Source organism: Mustela nivalis (genome assembly GCF_964662115.1).
Source record: "Mustela nivalis genome assembly, chromosome: 14".
NCBI lineage: Eukaryota > Metazoa > Chordata > Mammalia > Carnivora > Mustelidae > Mustela > Mustela nivalis.
Window position 1 is genome coordinate 18,136,476 of NC_139033.1, and position 20,169 is coordinate 18,156,644.

Sequence of the window (20,169 nt, forward strand, 5' to 3'; positions counted from 1 at the left end):
GGTGAGTTCTGAGTGCAGCTGGGCCCAGGTCTCTGTCAGCTGTCTAAGCATAGAAGCCACGCAGCCAGCAACCTGGGTGACCGGGGATGTCTGTGTGCTGTGAGCTCAGCCGCGTGGACCTCGCCCGTGAGAGGTGTGGTGCGGGGCTGTCCCCTGCTCCTTCCTGTCTGCTCTTAGAGAGCACGGGCCTGGCTCACCGTGGCCTCCACGGGCGCAGTGGGCTCTCGCTGTGGCTGGGTGCCGGGGTTGGGGGGCAGTGCAGAGCCCGGTGGCATGTTGGGCGGGTGGGCCCCGGGTGGGCCTCAGGGCGCTTGTGGTGCCGGTTCCACTGTCTCAGTGCCCTCATGTGGCGTTGTGTTCAGGACAACGCCATGGTGCTGGGCTTGATTGAGACCGTCGACACCGTCATGGGCCACATCTCTTCCAACCTGGACGCCAGCCAGCCCCAGGTCACCATCGTCGGCTCTTCTTCCATGGCAGGTACTGGTCGGCTCGGGGTGGGATGCAGCCACGGGTGCAGGTGTCAGGGCAGGGGACTCCGGAGGTCAGCTGGCCTGTGCGGTTTGCTCTGCCAGCCCCGTGCTCACCCACACATGCACAAGCAGGGACGTACACATTTGCACAGGGGCGCTCACACACCTGCAGAGATGAGCACACAGTGCACACACACATGCCCACAGGTGCGCACACGCTCGCGCACAGGTGCCCACACACCAGCCCATGCCTCTGTACACACAGCGCGTAAACACACGGGCAAAGGCACACATGCGTGCAGGTGTGCAGACACACACACAGGTGCACACACACACGTAGCAGCAAACATACCATCGGTTCAGACACACCTCTCTGCTTTTGTAAACTGTGTTGCCCTTACGCAAAGTCACGCTGTGGAGGGAGTGTGAGATCAGGGCCCATGTGCTCAGCCAGGATGTGGACACAAAGCTACGGGAGCATTTGATGGTGACTCGGGGGCTGGGCCGATCTTGGGTGACAGTCATCTCCGTTCGGAATGGGAGTCAAAAAGCAGCAGCTCCTTTGAGCATCTGTGGAATAAAAGGTTGCAGAATCAGGTTTTGCAGAGCCAGATGGAGGCTTGGCCTAAATCTGCTTTCCAAGATAATCGGCACAGAGTCCCACTTGCTCTGACTTCATGGCCCTCCCTTTGAAAAGTCTTTATCTAAAGCAGTGTTGCGCAGCTGATACTCTCCCACAAGAGCCAGACTCTGGGGCAGGGACTAAACTGACCCACGGAGGTGAGTGTTAATGGGACTGTCGGCCGAGATAGTGACCGACGGCCGGAAGGCCAGCGTCTCCGGCCGAGATAGTGACCGACGGCCGGAAGGCCAGCGTCTCTGGCACTTTCTTGCTCCTATGTGTCCGGGGTGCCCCGGCATGTGGTGAGGAGCAGCTCTGAGAGCTGACGGGCTGCCCCGAGGGAAGGAGGGGTCACCTCGGGCCACAGGGCCCCCACTGTGTGTGGCCAGCTGGATGAGGCAGCCGTGCGGTGGAAATGACTTCCCTGGACCCTTTTTTCAGGTCGTTATTATCTAGAGGTAATTACGCTGCCCAGGGGAGCTCATTCTGTTAGCAAAAGCAGAAGCAGATGGGCCTTTACAGCCCAATTTCCTGCGCCTTGGAGCTTACTGACTGTGGCTTCCTGTCTTTGGCTTGTTCTCAGAGTTTTCTGTGGCCAAACTCCTGCCCGAGACCATAAATTCTTCCCACTACCGCTTCCCAGCCCAGGGGCAGAGCTACATCAAGGTTCCCCACGAGGCGTTCCGCAGCCAAGGTGAGTGCAGCTGCAGAGGCCGCCCCAGGACCTCCGGGGCTATGCACATGTGCGGGCAGCTGCGACCCTGCAGATACACAGTCCTCACGCCTGCTTGCCTGTTCCTGCAGGAGCGGCTCTGGGCCAGCATTTCTTGGGGGCTGGCTCGGGGAGTCCTGGTGAGCGCCTGAGCTGCTAAGCTAACTCAGAATGCTGATTACAAGGGCACCCCAGCCTCGTGAACTGGAACTAGGAGGAGGGCTGGGAATCTGCATTTTGGACAGGTTCTCGAGGTGATTCAGGTCCACTGTGAAAGATAGCTGTGTCCTCCCAGAGCGGCATAGTGACATGTCAGCACACTATGAAGAGACAGGGCCGTGCCCCCTCCCCCACCCAGGGTGGACTCAGCCTAGGTGAGGGTGTCCATCCGGGGCTCTCTGTCCCCCTCAGGTGGCTCAGGCAGCTCTGGTCATTTTTGCTGCAGGGCCAGCCCCTCTGGTCCCTTGAAAAGTGAATGCCCCCACTGCTTATCCCTCGGGCTGTCGGGGGAGTCTGGGAGTCTCTGCTCCTGACAATCTGGCCAGAGGACATGCACTGCCCAGAAATTGGGGACAAAGAGCAGCCTGGGTAGTGTAGGATCACGGTGTCTCCTCCTCAGCAAGGAGGCGTTCCTTAACACCCTGCAAGGGCCCACCTCTGCTCCCTCTACCTTCTTGTTTGCCTGTGTGGAAGGTACCTGGAGATGTCACAGGAACACCCCCCCAACACAGGGTGAACTACAGAAACGGGGTGTCTGGGGATGAGCCTGTGGTCTGCCAACCGCACATGTGATCTTTGCTTATCTCATGCCACCCGGCTGCAGGATCTAGAACCCTCCATCCTTCATACTCAGCGGGACCACGGCCTCATGTTCTGCCCTGTGGCAGCAGAACTTATTGGTCACAAGGACCGACTGGCAGTTGGAAATCCTGGGCTCCAAGCCTGGTTCAGCCGCTTGCTGGCTGTGACTGAACCTGCATGTATTATAGTCTCCTCGTCTGTAAAATGGGGACAATATTAGTACTAGACTCACAAAATTGTTTTGAGAATTGAATGAGCCACGCCCTTCTGCCTGGCACACCGTGAGAGTGATAGGATGCTCAATATTTTCCTGAAATTTTAACTTATTCCACAAATACCCGCGAGGAACTCCGGAAGACAGCTAACCACTTCCTCCCTCAAGCATCCTGTGCTAATAGTGGAGGGACACAACATCAAAAATGATTCCTATTTCAACGTTGTCACATAGCAGAGATGGGATGTAGCCAAAAGGCACAAAGGACACCTTCGTGATCACCGCCACTTGTAAATCCCGCATCTGCTGCCTGCTCACGTGTTCGTGTGGCTGCAATGGCTCCATATGCCAACAGCAAACAGGACACGCTCACCCAGACGGCGCAAAACTGGAGGCTGGTGCTGTGACCGCCGCTGGAGCGGGGACCTCCTGCCCACAGAAACTCTAGCATTCCTGGAGAGTCAGGCTCTCCCCGGGAGCGGCAGCATCTGTGTGTCTGGAGTCGGCTCAGGGGAGGATCAGGCAGTCATTGCCACAGTTAAATCCACAGCTGAAGGGTCACAGAGTTTCTACTCAGGCTCATGCAAAATTCCACCCCTGAGAGTCCCTCACTTTCTCCACCCACACCCGCCCCTGGATTTGGGTGTAAGGGCTGGCACTGTGCATTGCTGGGCAAGTGGGTTTGGCTGGGCGCTCTGCTGCTGGCAGGCTAACAGATGTCTGTGACCCTCTGCTTTTCTGCAGCCTGGACCACCATCGTGGGCCTTCTCTACCACAGGATGCACGATTACTTGGACAACATCCAGCCAGCCAAGACCAAGTGAGTGTCCCAGGTCCCAGGACAGGGAGAGGGCAGTGGGAGGCTGACCGCTCAAACACCCCTGCCTCCAGGTCATCACAGGCATGCGAGACCAGAAGGGACTCACAATGCCAATGCCTGGGGCTTCGCTATTAGATCCAGAGGGGACACAGGACCTCAGATGCTGGGGGTTCAGTGGCACTGGGCATGTAGGCTGACAGTCCAGTAGTCAGGTGACCACAGCTGCCTGGTACTCCCTGTGCAGTGGTGGATGCGTGCCTTCACGGCCTGAGCCTTGGTTGCCACTTGTGGAAGTGGGGGACAACAGCATACACCTGTGTCAGTCAGGGTTGGTTGGGTGACTGGGCTTGGGTGGTGGGCGGGGAGGCTGGGTCCTCAGGGGATGAGGAAGGCTTCAGGCACGGCTGGACCCAGGAGCCCAGGGGAGGCCTCCTGCCCTGGTCGCTCTGTCTCTTGCCTGTGCCTTCCTCTGTGCTGGCTCTTTTCCAGGCGGGCCCCTGTCTAGGGACATGGCTTTCTACCCCACGGCTTTGGGTCCTCAGGTCTCAGAAGGACAGCAGCTGCGGTCCCTAATGTGTGCATGGAAACTCAGGGAGGGCTGTGATTGGCCCGTTTGGGTCCTGTATCCATCCCGGCGCCCTCCAATCAATGGCCAGAGCGTCCTGCTCTGTCATTGGCCAGATCTGCTCACATGGCTCTGTGGAAATTCAGGGAAAGCTGTGACTGGCCCGTTTGGGTCATGTGCCCCGCCTGGGCCCCAGTCATGGTGATCAGAGCATCCTGCTCTGTCATTGGCCAGATCTGCTCAGATGGTTCTGTGGAAATTCAGGGAAAGCTGTGATTGGCCTGTTTGGGTCATGATTGGCCCGTTTGGGTCATGTGCCCGGCCTGGGCCCCAGTCATGGTGATCAGAGCATCCTGCTCTGTCATTGGCCAGATCTGCTCAGATGGTTCTGTGGAAATTCAAGGAAAGCTGTGATTGGCCTGTTTGGGTCATGATTGGCCCGTTTGGGTCATGTGCCCGGCCTGGGCCCCAGTCATGGTGATTAGAGCATCCTGCTCTGTCATTGGCCGGATCTGCTCACATGGCTCTGTGGAAATTCAGGGAACGCTGTGATTGGCCCCTGTGGGTCATGTGCCCCGCCTGGGCCCCAGTCATGGTGACCAGAGCATCCTGCTCTGTCATTGGCCGGATCTGCTCACATGGTTCTGTGGAAATTCAGGGAACGCTGTGATTGGCCCCTGTGGGTCATGTGCCTCGCCTGGGCCCCAGTCATGGTGACCAGAGCATCCTGCTCTGTCATTGGCTGGATCTGCTCACATGGGTCTGTGAAATTCAGGGAACGCTGTGATTGGCCCCTGTGAGTCATGTGCCCGTCATGGCGGCCGGACTGTCCTGTTCTCTTGCTGCCGGAGTCCCTGCACGTGCCCTCTCCGGGCCCTGGGGCGGGCGGCCGGCGCGGCGGCGGGTGTGCCGACCCTCGGGACGGGAGCGGCCGCTGCTGGAGCCGCCGACACAGGATGCGGGGCGACCCTGGAACCGCGCCGCCCGTCTCCGAGGCAGCCTCCCCCACCGCCCGGGTGTCCGCAGCCTTTGGGGCGACGGTGCGGTCGGGGGCACGACAGCCCCGACTTGGCCGTGGACCCGGGGCCGCGGGGCCTGGCAAAGCCCACGTCGGCTGGTGTCCTTACAGCGCGGGACGGGGCCGGCCCTCGTGTGTGCGGTTCCCGGAGCTCCTACACTGGCCAGAGCGGAGGCCCGTCGCCTTCCCGGAAAGATGCGCTCTCGGGGCTCTGGGGGATCGTTTCCAGATCCAGGGCTCCGAGGGCAGCGGACTCCTCCCTGCGGCTCTCGGCGGAGCGGGCAGGCTGAAGCCGACCTGTGCGGGATGCTCGCAGAGGGGGTTTACCCGGCTCGGCTGGGCCTGTCCGCGGCCGGTCCCAGGGCGGGGGGAGCAGGGTTCCTGTCACCCTCCGGGTCTCCCTTGCGCCTCCGCTGGGAGCGGAAAGAGCAAGTGGAACTGTTCACCGACCTCCACGTGCGCCCGCACTTGGGGACAATTTGCTGTGACCGAGTAGAAGCGTAACTGTCGCCAGCTGCGGACAAACTTTCCCATAAAGGCCCAGAGAGTAACTGTTTCGGTCTTTATGGGCCATAAAGCCTCTGTCACGACTACGGAGTCTGCCGTGGAAGCCTGGAAGCAACCTCCGGCGACCCGTGACGGGATCGGAGTGGCTGTGTGCCCCTAAAACTTTACAGAACCGGGCAGCCCCCCACGCCCGTGTTTGGCCCTCCTGCCAGACACGCCGTTATGCCAGCGCCGGCTGCGGTGGATGGGGTCAAGGCTGAGTTTGTCCTGATTGCAGGAGTCCAAGGATGTGCTTGAAGCCTGGCGGATGGGTCCTTCCTTCTGTCTCGGGGCCTTCGCACCTCCCTGCTGTCCTCACTGCCCCCAGGAGAGCACAGAGTGGACTCTCGGGAGCCGCAGATCCCGTGCCCTGTGATCTAGAAAACCGCAGTCAGCCCCTCTTGTCCCTGTAAGCCGTGGGCTCTGAGACTCGCACAGGCAGATCCTGGCCCCTCCCGGCCCTCTACCTGTTAGCGCTGACACCTGGGGACCACGTGCACCCGTGTCGGCAGCAAATGCATGTCAGTTGGCTTCCTGAGGTCAAACAAATTTTTTTGCCACGATGAGATCATATCTTTCCTGTGTGGAATCTTCAGCTTGGGTGAAGTTTCAAGGGCAGCACTGAATGCAAAGGTATCTTAGTGTCAAATTAACCTTGAAAAAAAAAATCATCCAAATAGTTCATCAGGCACGGTCCCCGTATTTGTCGTGTTCTCTCCTGTGGCACCAGAGTGGGACAGAAGGTGACCACCAGGGTCGTAGTTAGCAGTGCAGAATTGGGTGCTGGGCGCCTGCCTCTGTCCTCCCGGTGGCGCCCTTGGTGGTGGTGTGGACCTGGGCAACGCGTGCTGGTCATTGGCTGTGTGCTCCCTTCTCGAATAAAGCTGATGACAGTACTGATGGCTGAGGCTGCTGTGAGCGCAACGTCAGCTAACGGTTTGAACAAAGCTTGGTGCTCTTAACATGATGATTGGACGTTCTCGCCATATTGGCTGTAAGGTGATGGTCACATTCCACACGCAGTTCGGAGTAGGTGGGTAGAGTGAGCAGAAAGCGCTCTGGTGATCCTGCTTGCGACACAGCCGAGTCCCTTCCCTTCAGTATCAGGCACTGGGGCCTATATACATGTATGGTTTTTGTAAGAATGAAGGGTGCTGTGGGATTGTAGTGTCTTCTCAATCCCCTTTTGGGGTGGGTTGGAGTCAGCACATGAGTTTAATGCGTGAAGATGGGGATGAGGCCGGGGCGGGGTCTCCCATCTTCCCAGCCAAGCCCTGGGCGGGCCACTCCTGAAGACCCCCGTAGCCAGTCTGGGATCAGCGTCTGAGTGTCCAAAGGTCCCGGGGGGACACATAGCTGATCCCTGCTGTGCCACCTGCGTGCCGATGGTCTCACCTGCCTAGTCACGATGAGGACTGCTCGGCTCTTACTGTGAGCTGTGCCTGGCTAGCAGCCGGTCAGGCTTTTCCTTCAAGTGGGGCCAGGAATCCGAGCTGGGCAGGGAGTCTGCATCACCCAGTTCCACTATCCCACCGCAGATGGAGCCCCGGGCCCGGAGAGCGGATGGGACTTCCAGGCTGCCAGCCGGCAGAGGCAGGGCCGTGACTCGGGTCTCTGGGTTCCATGTCTTATTGACAGACATGCGTGCTTCCGATGGAGAAGTTCCCGGAGGGTCTGGCGGCTGGCAAGTGTCCACACTTGTTCTTTGTAGAATAATGCCAGCCAGTCAATGCAGAAGGAAGGACAGCATTGGAAAGACACCATCTTGGAGCCCTAAGTGTAGTCACTGATCAGGGCAAGGTCATCAGTGGGTGTAGACACCGCTGGGTGAGCGGTATTTGGAGAACAGTCTTTATTATTATTATTTTTAAGATTTTTATGTTACAGAGAGAGACGGCAAGAGAGGCAACACAAGCAGGGAGAGTGGAAGAGGGAGAAGCAGGCTGAGCAGGGAGCTGGATGCGGGGCTCGAGGGCTCGATCCCAGGACTCTGGGACCATGACCTGAGCCGAAGGCAGATGCTTAATGACTGAGCCACCCCGGCACCCAGACAGAGTTATTGTTAAATTTACAGAGTGAACAGGGCACGTGGGAATAGAGACAGCTGGCCTGCACCCCTTCAGCCAGCAGGACACTTTTGATATCATCAACAGTGGGACATGATACCCTGTGTCTCCTGAGGTGACACAATGGGAAAGTGAGTGTGGCCCATGGAGTGGTCCAGCCCCAGGTGCTCGGCCCAGAGCTCCTCCTGGGGACACAGCCCATCTATAGTAGGGGCCGTTTTGCAAACTGTGGCTGGCGATGCTGTATGTTCGTGGCGGGAAGGAGAGAGAGCTGTGGGGACTGTTCCAGAACTCGGGGACCTGTGGGGATGTACTCCCGAGCAGAGGCACTGGCCTCCTCAGGACCACGCAGAGCTCTTAGGCACAAGGCGGGGACCACGGAGGCGGTGTCAGGTTTGCGAGGGTAATGACTGGGCTGTGGTATCCTGGGGGTGGGGGAGGTCCTTGCTAAAGTGTGATGGGGGAGGAGTTTCCTGGCATGCTTCCTCGTGCTTCCTCTTCGTCAGGAAGAAGAGTGTGTGTGAGCCTGCCAGGTGCGGCAGACGTGAGGGAATGGTAGGGGTTGTGGATCTAGGTGGAGAGAAAGTGTTCACGTCCTCTTTCTAGTAAATCATCTGTAGGCTTGAGGTTCGTTGTTAGGTAAAAGTAGTCGAGGGAAGAAGAGCGTTGCACACGCAGCGCCCCGAGACGTGGGTGGGTGTTAGGAAGACAGCCATGTGGGTTCAAACACAGGCAGGGAGCAGCCTCCTCAAGCAGGCTTGGGGGAGCAGGTGAGGGACAGGCAAGGTCCCAATCAGACAAGATAGCAGAAGAGGGTTGGCTGGCCCAGTGGGGGAGGAGGGGGCATTTAGTGGCTCCGCATTGCGGGCCTTTGAGGGCAACTTTCCCCATTTGAAATTCACGCCAGCAGACATTTGCTGTGTCCGGCAGGGCTGAGACTAAGGTGAAGCAAGGAGGCACTGAGGGTGCAGCATTCCTGGAGTCCTGCAAGCGCCACGTGCATGTGCTGGGCCCCAGGTGTGGGCACCTCCTTAAATCCTGCACCACGGGCTTCTTATCTTGCTCCTGCCTTGGCTCAGAATATCACCTCGTAATTTAACCTCGTAACTCCATGAGACAAGTACCGTATATGTCAGGCAGGAGTCTTTGGATTGGGCTGGAAGTGTCCAAAAACATGGCTTAACCTGTCTCAAGTAAGAGGGTACTTAGATCTTGGAAGCTGAAGGGCACACAGGTCGATTGGCTTCAGGAGCAGCTTGATCCAGCATCCAGTTGACGTCACTCAGCTCTAGTTCTTCTCTTCCTTGCGGGTTGGGGGCGGGATGGGACTCGCTTCCCAGTTCATCTCTGCACTCATGTCTACAAGCCACTGCCAGGGCCTTCTCCTCCTGAGCAGACAAGTAGTAGAGAGAAGTGAGGGTCTCTGACCCAACATTTTCCCTCTGAATTTTGTTGCATCTTCTTGGATTTCCTGGATCATGCCCTTACCTCTGAACAGTCCCTGTGGCCTGAGGGAGGCAGTGGACTGAGTGGTTCAGGCCTGGACAGCAAGGCTTACTCCTGAGCCGAGGTTGGAGGTCTGGAGGTGGGGAGGGAGGTGGCCACCTGGAGGCAACTGAGGGCCTTTCTCCGGAGAGCGAACCCCCATCAGACAGGGGAACCACAGGCACTCACTGCACTACCATCTCTCACACCATTTTGTAAGCGGGGAGGTTGAAGCTCAGCCGGGGTAAGTCACTTACCCAAAGTCACACAGCGGCTTCTAGCCCTAGAGAGCAGCACGGAGCGAATGAGGCCAATCAAACTTCCATTCCAGGAAGATTTCAGTATTGAAAATTTCAGCCTTAACATTAAGTTCTCAGAGCAGGTGTTCTGGCTGTGCGCCCGTCCCTTTCCCCTTTTGTAACGATTTCTCATTTATTTCCAAGGATTGCGGAGGCAGCAAATTACAAAAGGCACACGCTGTTTGCAGCCAGCTACCTGATTTCTCTGGAGGTGTCCCCGCCGCCCGTGCTGTCCCAGAACCTGTCAGGCTCGCCGCTCGTCACGGTGCAGCTCAGGCACAGACTGGTGAGTTAACGTCACCTTGCCGCCACTTGCGTTCTTTGGTCTTGCGTCGAGGACATCGTGGAGTCTTTGGGGCCGGAGAAAGTCTCAGAGGACATGCGTGTTCCCTGGAGTTCCTCTCTGGGACATGGTTTTCACACGGCGGTGGGACGGGGTTGACGTTGGAGAAAAAGGCTTTCACAGGCGTGTGTGCACGTGGCGTTTCTGGCTGGTGGTGGGTGTCCTTCTTGGCGGAGGGGTGCAGTGGGCAGCTGTCATTCGTCTTGATGGTTGCCCTTAGCAGCATGTAGTGCTCTGTCCTCCGTGAGGAGCAAGCTCTGGGGCCGAGGGTGGGCCATTTCTCCGCTGTCCTGAGGGGTGAGTTCCTGGTCCTGCCGGGTCGTCACTGGAATTCTGTCCACAATTGCTTCATCGTTGTCCACGGATAAGAATGACAAGTGTCCAGGGACACGGATGTACTCTGTCCTTCCAACAACACCCAGCTCTCCCGTGCCAGGATATGTCCCCAGATACAGTGTTGATTCAACACCCAAACAGGCTTTTCAAGGCCTTTCTTTAAGAACTCGCTGTGTTTTTGGTCATTTGGAGTCACGCTGAAGACATTTCCCTCCAGGATTTTCAAGTTTGTCCTACTCCGTCTTGTCCGACCTCGTTCCGCCAGCAGTAACTGAAGACTGCTGTGTGCCGGCCACTGTTCTGGGCCCTCTCGTCCGGCCACTGTTCTGGGCGTTTTCATATTTTCATTCCCTCTGTCTGCACAGCGCTTCCCCCCCACCTGCACACAGTCCTGGCCTCACAATGCCCCGGCACCCGGACTCTCTCATTCAAAAAAAAAAAATCACAAAACACGTAAACAGTTTTAAATTGTGGTAAAATATACATAACGTAAGGTTTGCCCTCTTAGCCGTGTGTAAGTGTGCCGTCCTGTGTCACAAAGCACATTCAAACCGCTGTCCGTCCCTGGACTCGGTCATCTTCCCAAACTGCCGCTCTGCCCGCAAACCCCAGCACCCACCGTCGCTCTCTGTTGCCCCGAAGCTGACTGCTCTGGGGAACTTGCTCAAGGGGGACCCTCCAGTGCTTGTTCTTGAGCTTTTAGCTTATATCCCTCGGCGCCGGGTCCTTGGGGTCCAGCCAGGTGGTAGCATGTGTCAGGATGGCCTCCTTGGAAGGCTGAGTAATGTCCCGTTCTCATGCACATAAAATATGCCCTTTCTGGGCCCACCTGCCCATCTGTGGACACTGGGCTGCTCCCCCTACAGAGAGAGAGAGCCTCCTGGTGTGCGCTCTCTCTCCCAAGCCCTGCTTTCGGTCCTTGTGGGTGTGTGTTCCGCAGTGGCACTGCCGGGTCACAGTCCTAGAGCGACACTGGGCCCCACCTTCTTTACACGGAAGCTGCCTTTCTGACTGCAAAAATGTTCTCAGAAGGCCCAGAGATCTCTGGCCCACCAAGTGTCCTTATCCAACGTGTAGACACATTGGGCCCCATCGACACCCATGCCCCTCAGCCCCCTGGCCCCACCTCGCTGGCTCCCAGGACATGTTCCTCTTGGGGGGCCACCCCTGTACCCCGCAGCGTCTCCTCCTCTGACTGCCTGAGCAGGTGTCCCAGTAATGTGCCCGCATAACTGTTTACTTCTCTGAATTCATGGAAATGCTGCGATGTCCGTGTCACCGAATACTGATGTCACTGAGGACCTACACCCACAGCGGCCTTGGCATGAAGCCCCTGCTCGCACAGCTTTCCCGTCTCCAGGTGCCCTGCGGCCGTGTCTCCCCCAGGCCTATCCATCTTCTGGCTCCCAGTTCCCACGCCGGTTATCACCGGGTCTGAATCCAGAGCCTGAACTTCGTTTGTATTGGAACCTTGGTGCCATCCTGGGTGCCTGTCTGTGGGCACCACGCATGACCCACTGTGACCTTATTGTCAGAGGCTCCCCTCCCTGGTCCAGAGCCCTCATTCTTCTCAGTTCTGCTGGGCCACGAGCTTCCTGATCGCGCCCCCTGCTTTAGCACCTCCACTTCCAGAAGCTCGGACCAGGTGACCCCACTCATCTACGTAGAATCTTCCAAGCTTCCCCAAAGAAGAGTCTCAACTCTGGGCCTCAGGAGCCGATTTCTGGGCGAGCATTTCACCCCGACTTTCTGTGGGAACCCCTCCCTCCAGCCAGGTTGGAGTGCTGGCTCTCTGTGTCGGGGCGCACCCTCTCCCCGTCTCCCGACCCCCGTGAGAGCCCCTCTGTGTGCTCCTAATGCCACGATGGACGACTAGGTGGCCTGTGGGTTCTTGAGCGGCTGTCCCGGGCCCATTTGGGACCCCTGAGGCCTTCCTCATGGTGCGTGGCAGTGAGCTTGGGCTCAGGGTGGTGCTCAGCAGCTGCCGGGTGGGTGAAAGCTGCGCTGAAAGCTGGCGGCCCCGGGGAGTAGCCTTGTCCTCAAGCTGTGCTGGTGTCTGGGTGCGGTCGCGCGGTTCTTTCCATGGACGGATGCTCGCCCCTCCAGAGGTCCTCGCCGGCCACCACCATGTGGAAGGGTGGGCTCAGAGGCCGTGGAGGTTTGGTCTGGTGCGAGGTCGAGATGGGTTGAGGACATTACCCTGGGGCTCGGCCAGAGTGCGAGTCTCCAGTCAAGTGTATGTAAACATAGAGAAACCTTCTTTTGAGAGACTCTGGAACCTTCTTGTGTTTGAGGTTGAGGCAGGGCAGGGCGGCGGGCTTGGAGGCTCGGGCGTGCAGTGATGGGGAGGCCCTTCCAGCGCCGGATCGGGAGGAGAACAGTGGAATGTCGGGGCCGTGAGCGTCTACAGCGCGGAACCCTCACAGGGGAGCCCGAAGGTGTGTCAGCCCTCTGGGAAGCTCATTCATGGGCACGTCCGGTTGTGCTCCACAGATCTTGGCTCTGTGACATTGGCCGAGCGAGCAGCCTCTCTGTGCCTCCAGCTTGTGAGGTGCGAGAGCAAACACGGGGCTGAGAACCCGCACCCGCGGGGCCGGTGAGCTTCCTTGTCTGCCACCGACTTCCATGCAGACACAGAGGTCAGCCTTGGCTAGCGTTAGCAGAGGGACTTTCCCGGAGGGACAGCCTGTAGCTCGTGGGGTAGGGGTGGGGGCTCAGCCCAGAGGCCCTGCACTGGGTTTGTCACTTCGGCCCGTGAGGTGAGCCGGTGCGGGCCATGCTCTGTGTCGGCGTCCGCAGGAGGGGGAGCGAGAGGCTGGGGCCCGAAGGTGGCCGGGAAGCAGGTGTCCCTCCCCCAGGGGCACACGTGTGGTGTAGTGTCAGTCTGGGAGGTCCGTGCACAGCGCTAGTGCCCATGTGCACTTGGCCACTGCCCTCTCTGAATGCAGAGACGTGCCTGTGCACGTTGTGGGGCACACTCTTGGAGCGTGACGGAGTCCAGTGTCCAGTGAGCAAGCCTTTCAGTGTCTTAAAGACAAGGACGAGCGCTTCTCCGAGGCCAGGCGAGGCCTGCCCGGGACGGCGATCTGCACTGAGAGCGCACAGAAGGAACGTGGAACATGGACCCGCGTGTGCTTCCGTGGTGTCAGTGGTGACAGATCACAGTGACTGAGGACGTTCCAGAAAATGACACACTTGACCTTGTGCTTTAAGCACCTGCAGGTTTGCTGGCTTCGGAGGGATGGGTACTCGGGGAGGTTTTTATTCTTATCTTCAGTTTGCTGAGCTTCTCGCCGGCTCTTTGCTCATGGCGCAGAGGGACTGCATGTGCCCGTGGCAGAGAGGAGCCCTGCTCTGAAGGTGGGGAGCCCCCCCGACCGCAGCGGCAGTGTAGCCTCCCGGGGCTGGGGGTGCGCAGGCACAGGGCCTGGCAGCGGGAACCTCTACTAGGAGCCGCCAGACTCTCCTCCGAGGGTCAGAGGCACCCCAGGCTCGTGGACAGAGGCCGTGTCCCTGAGCCCGGGGTCCCAGGCACCTGCAGGAGCTGGGACCTCCGGCATGTGGCCGTGAGCGCGAGAACGTGGCGCTGGTCCTGGCTCGGTCCCTCCATGAGCGGCGTGGAATTCGGCTTCTCCAGGGTTTGTCGCAACTCGGGATCTGGAGAAGAGAAGCCATAGACCTGGTTTTCAATGACATCTCTGCCTTCGTGGTGTCGGCGGCCGATTCACATTCGCCTTTAACCTCGTCGAGCGGAATACGCCTGTGTGTTCAGCCAGTACTTGCCCCCTCAGAAGCTCTATTTTTTCCGGAGTTTCTTATTTGAAGTGGCTTTAAGTGTACAGAAAAATTGCCGACAGCAGAGTTTGTGGGGACCTAATGCTGCTGTTGTCAAGTAATCACGGAAGCCTGGAAACAGGCGGGGATGTTCCCGCACTGCAGACGGGCTTCGGATGGCCTCAGTTTGCCCGCTTACGGCTTCTTTCTGTGGAGCATCTGGCTCTCGAGAGCTCCTCCAGGCCGTGGCGGATCTTCTGTTTGTCTGTGTTTGTGACCCGCTCGCTTCGCGGCATTGCCTCGCTTTGGGACAGTCTGATGTCTTCTCGGGATTAGGTTGCATCTTTGACAAGGAAGCCACAGAAGTAAAACCAGACCATCACTATGTCTCCTGAGGCCGTATCAGTTTCCTGCGGCGTCCGTAATGGGGAGGCTGAGATGTGGGGGTGTTTGCTCCTCCCGGTCTGCAGGCGCGGGGTCCCAGTCTAGGTGCCACACAGGTCCCATCCCCAGTGGTGGGCTGGCCCGTCCCCAGCCGCACGCCCCCCCCCCCCCGTCCCCGGGCTGCAGGCACCATCTTCCTTCCCACATCCTCAGGGATCCTGCCCCGTGCACGCGTGTCTGCGTCCTGCTCTGCTCTCTGTGGAGACTCAGTCCTGTGGGACAGGCTGGTCTGGGGAACCCCACTTCACCTGTCCCCCTGCACACACAGAGTCACATCCCGTGGTATGGGGGCCAGAGTGGGGGCCAGTTCAGCCTGTGACACAGGCAGCACAAGTCGCTGTTCTTTCTGGCGAAGGTTACTCTCCCTGCTTGGCCGAGGTGGCAGCTGCCGGCTTGTCCCCTGTGAACTTACCGTTTCCTTTGCAAATTCCGAGTCCCCTGTGGAGGAGAACACAAAACCCCACAGCTCCTCGGTCTTCCCGTACTTTCGGCATGAATTTCCTCTTCTGTTGGTGGTCACCGCCGCACGTTAGCATCGTACTGTTGGCTGGAGGCGGTTTTCCATTTCTGTCCTCGCTTCTCCATTTGTTCCGTGGCGTTCTGTTCAAAGGGCAGCCTGCTATTTCTGTGTTCAGTTACTTATTTATATCGACGTGACTCACGGAGACTTATTTTATTCCATAGGTTGTAATCCAGTACTGCTGTTCCGAGTTTTGTTTCCCAGATTATCCCAACATCGACCGCTCGGAGCTTTTTCCCGTGGCTCCTGGGTCCCTTAGTGCTGCTGTTCTTGTGTGAGTCCTTCCTTTCTGGCAGGAGACGTGTCATCCAGGCTCATGCGAGCCACCGTTTCTCTGGGGAGCCCTGGGTCATCTTGCTGGGGAGAGGGGTTTACAGACCAGAGTCCGGGTGCTGCGTGTGCTCGGCTCTGCTGGGATGTCCCTGCTTCTCCGTCCTCCGGGCGGACAGGGCTGGGCAGTGCATGAACGCATGTAAGCAGCAGACTCACGCCGTGTGTCCTTCCTCCCCCGGAGACCCAGGGGTCATCCGAGAGCCAGGGTCAGCTCGAGAGTTGGAGGTCTGGCTCTCATTAGTCGGGGGTTTTCTGTGTTTGCATACATCATTTTACAAAGGCAGCTGGGCGGGCTTCCTCCCTTCTGAGTGGCCTTATGATTCCTTGGTGATGAAAAGAGATTTGCTGGGGCCTGTTTGTGCGATACCATCGGTGTGGCCCCATCTTGGTGACCAACTTGTTTGGGGGTTTGTGGAGGTAATGCTGCCCGTCTGAAGGTGGGGTGAACACTGGCAGGAGCTCGGGGGTGTGCCCACCCTGCTCCGTCTGCTGCCCGGGGTTTTCGGCGCACCCTCACCCGTGGCCTGGCCGTAAGCAGCCGCCTGAGCTTCTGGCTCACCCTTCTGTGTTTCTTTTGTGCCGGTGAGCAGACCCGTATGTTCTCTCCCTGCTCCTCCGGCTCCCAGCGAGGGCAGTTAGACGGCCTTCGGCATGTCGTGGGAAGTCGTGGAAATCAGCCGGTTCACAGAATCATCCACGGTTTCTCGTGGCTGCAGGGTGTTCTACAGCACGGCTTTGCTCAGCCGTCGTGGGCTCAGTTCCGTTCCTCTGCTGCATACGGGCGGCTGTGCCGTTCCCAGCATTTCACAGTTACACACACTTTGTCGATTCGGCGCTGTCGATGCACATGCCCTTTCCTTCGGGGAGTGGCATGGGCCCCTCGCCAGCAGGCCCTCCCAGGCCAGCCTTTCTGCTCATTCGTTGTGGCCCCTGGCAGCGTTCAGGGGCAGTGGAGTGACAGACGACAGGGAGAAGACGATGTGTCTCTACAATGAGCAGACTCTGGGCATGATCGCTCCCGGCCCCGTTCTGTCCCCTCCTGCTCTCTTGAGGTCCGTGAATGTGTGTATTTCACCTTTGAAGATCCAGCACTATGAGCCGCCCACAACAGGTGCTAAGGAAGGAATCTTATAGCTTCACCGTCTCTCCGTGGTTTGGAGAGCAGGGAAGCCTAGAATTGGCCACCCCCAAGGAAGAGCACTGCCAGAGAGGCCAGGCAGCAGCGGGGGCACATGGTTCTGCTGAGCTGTGTGAGCCTGGGCTCCGTGTCACCTGGGTTCTGGTGGAGATCAGGGGGCTGTGGCTTCAGGGGAGGCTGAAGTCCCCTGGGGCTTCTAGATGCAAGACACTAAGGAGACCGTATTTGGAGAGGCATCTCTTTGTTCTAGAAGGCTTGGGGCAGGGACCCATGATGGCTGTCACGACGGCTGTCATTGGCCATTGACGTTTTCTTGCCACGGTAATATTGGGACGGGGCCAGAAGGCGGTGTGAGCATGGAGCAGGGGGCAGCTTCCCTCAGACATTTCCCACATCCCCGTAGCGTCCAGCGCCCAGGGGCTGCCGCTTGGGTCTGGTGCCCTGGAGGGTAGCGGGGGTGGTGGTGGTAGGAGTCTGCCTTTGTGTCTGCTGTGATGTGAGAAGGTGCCAGTTTCAAAACCAGAGAAAAAGAAAGAGTGGATTAAAATGCAGTCCCTGTTTTAATGGTTGGTTTCTATAGTTATTTTTAAAAGAGAAAGGTTTTGAGCAAAGAATCCCGTCTTGGGGAGAGGCAGAGAGGAATTTTTATCATACCCAAAGAGGATGCTAATTGAGGCTTATCCTTACCAAGCTGTTCTCTAGGGCTTTGGGGCTTTTTCTTTTGAAGGTTGCCTTTGTGTTTTGGAGGATGTTTTTGGAGGCAGGCTTTTTTGAAATAAAATGATCCGTCTGATGGGAAGCATTTTTCGAGGAGGTCTTCGCCTGCAGGCAAAGCTCAGAGGGAACACAGGCCGCGGGGTGTGCAGGCTGTCTCCCCGACTCTGCGGGGGAAGCATGGTGTTGAGGAGGCTGCATGCTCATTCCAACGTGGGAGCCAAGGCCTGAGGCCCAGGGCTGAGGCGCAGAGTGCAGTGTGGACTGGAAGGCTCTGCCGAGGGGGGTGGTGGCAGCCCCGGCCAGGCTTGTCTGGGATGTCCCTTGAAGGGCAGCTTGCTAACCCACCCCTGACCCCCATCCACGGTGCTCAGTCCGTGACCCCGATGCCTCGGGGCACTGTTGGTCACTCTGGATGGTCCCGCTGCGAAGGACGCCTGTGAGCCCAGGCCGCGTGCTGACCCCGGGCTTGGAGCGCACAGTGCGGATGCGAGTGGGAAGGACATGCCTGGGTGGGGTGCTCTCTTGTCTCAGGTCCCACCACAGCCTTCCAGGGCCATCCTAGAAGGCTGGGCCCTGGAAAGGCCTGGGGGCTGACGGGTGTTGTGGCCTTCCCTTCTGAGCCTGGCTGGAGTCTCACCCCGCAGAGAGCTGCTCCGCTGTCTGTCGGCGCACACCTGTGTCATCCACCAGGCCGGACCGGCGCTGGGAGCGGTGCCCACAGTGGCCCCCAAGTGACACTGAGCCCTCTGGTGCTCTGGCTCTGGGAGCAAACAGAGGCTCTGACATGCGCAGGTGCATGGCCGAGTCTGAGCTTTGGCCTCTGAAATGTGCTTGTCCTTGGGGCACTGATCTCCCGACTCAGACAGCTCGGCCTCTTTTGAGTCCCATCATGTCGATGAAATCTGTCTTATCAGGGGTCCTGCTACGGTGCTGTTACTCCGGGCTGTTCTGTGCATTCCGGGGGTGGAACAGCCTCCCTGGCCTCTGCCACAGCACCCACTCCCCAGCCGAGGCGGCTCACCTGGGGTTCCTGGGGTCCGCTGCAGCGAGAGCTGGTTGCCTCCACCGTGCTGCATCACTGCCCACCATAGTCCCAGAGCTCCATGCCGTTGTCCAGGGTCTGGCCGTTTCTGGGTTTGGGCTGTGAAAGAGTCTTTCCTGTTTCTTCACTTGTAACATCCAAACCAGACGTAAGTCACTGCACCAAATGGGTCAGTTTCCCTGCGGGCATGGACCCTCCACAGCCCTTAGCTGTCACTTCTCTAGGATTTGTTGTGAGCGAGAAAAATGCTCCATTGTTTTTTTATAGTCACTCTTTGGTATATTAAGGACCTAGAATATTCCTACCCTGCAGACTGTGGTGGAAACTGAGGTGCCCATATACAGTTATTTGAAAAAACATGGCACGAACACGCAGGTACATGAATACAGACACACACATGTACATGCATACATGCACAGAGGGGCACACACATATACACAGGTGTACACACAAGCAGGCACATATGGACACACGCATGTACAGAGCCCAGCATCACTAAAATCCCAGCAGCCAGCGAAAACCAGTGTTAACATTCGACGGGCTTCCTGCAGCAGATACACGTGTGCGCTCCACACACAATTTCTTTTTCGTGGGCAGCGCGCTCCATGCCCTATTGCCCCAGTTTTTCATTTAACATGTGTATGTTTCTGTGCCAAGAACTGAACACCATAAGTTATTTCATGGCTGAGCTACAGTCTCTTTATCACCGTTCTGTGGCTGTGCACTGTTTCATGTTTTCGTTATCCTAAACAACACTGCAAAGGGCCATCGTGCGTCTGTTCAATGATCACTTTAGGAGACCGTCCTAGAGCTGCTCCATCGAAGTCTACACCTTGTTCTCCCACTTCACAGTCTACTGTGGACAGACGTTTCAGGCAGATGGTGTTTCCTGGAGTTCTAGAACCATGTGTTGGAGCTGGAGTTTATACTCGCCAGACCTGGCTTTTCACTCCCCACGATTTTGAAAGTAGGCATGTTAGGGACGTACAGCAAGCTTACGCAGATGCACATGAATGAGTGTGCAGCACGGCAACACTTCCCACGGTGAACACACCTGTGAGATCACCCCCATGCCATCCGTTGGACGTGGGAGGGACGACAGCACTCCTCCAGGGCCGTGTGCCTTTTGGTGACTGTGCATGCACCTTCCGTTTGGTGCCAACCCAGGAATGGAGCTGCTGGGTCCTAGAGCACACATGCATTCAAGCTGAGTAGGTAATGCCAGGCTGGTTCCCAGAGTGGATGCTGGTTTACCCCCGACCACTGGCAGATGAGAACCCCAGCTGCCAGCACCTGGTGTTGTCTATTGTTCTAGCTTAGCCGTTTGGTGGTTCCGTGTCTCCTTTTGGGTTTTATTTACCCTGGTGACTACAGAAAGTTGGCTGCCATTCAGTATCTTTAGTATCTTTACTGAACATCCCGATGTCCTGTTTTGTCTCTCCTGTTCAAGTCTTTTGCCCATTTTCCTGTTGGGTGGCCTTTTTTTTTTTTTTCCTCCTCTCACTGAGTTTTTTAGTTCTTTGCATATGTTGGTGGGAGTCCTTTGTTGGATACATGAATGCAGATATCTTTTTCACCTGGGTCTGGCCTTTTTACTCTTGGGGTGTCTCCTGATGAGTGGCAGCTTTGACTTGTATGCAGTGTAACGCGCTGAGCTCCTCCTTGTGCTGCGAGCTCCTCATGCCCTCTCCGAGAACCTCGTCCACCCATGGTTGCAAAGCCTACCTAAAGCTTCTTTGTTTTCTAGCCCTTCTCTGATGGTCCCTGTGTGTGCTGTGAAGCAGGGTTGGAGTCTCCCTTCTGTAGGAGGGTCAGTGTCCCCTCCACAGCAGTGTCACCTAGCTGTAAATCAAGTGACCATGTCTGTGTGGCTCTGTCTCTGGACTCTGTTCCTGCATCCT

At 57.6% G+C, this 20,169-nt stretch overlaps 1 protein-coding gene across 2 annotated transcripts in view; it reads left to right on the forward strand.

The window, feature by feature from the left end:
- ADGRD1 (adhesion G protein-coupled receptor D1) overlaps window positions 1-20,169 on the forward strand; it is a 121,063-nt gene that overhangs the window by 36,852 nt on the left and 64,042 nt on the right. For both annotated transcript variants that reach the window (XM_082699343.1, XM_082699344.1), the window contains 4 exons: window positions 363-480; window positions 1,679-1,789; window positions 3,567-3,642; window positions 9,766-9,907. In XM_082699343.1, coding sequence (XP_082555469.1) covers window positions 363-480; window positions 1,679-1,789; window positions 3,567-3,642; window positions 9,766-9,907 — 447 coding nt within the window. The remainder of the gene's footprint in view (window positions 1-362; window positions 481-1,678; window positions 1,790-3,566; window positions 3,643-9,765; window positions 9,908-20,169) is intronic.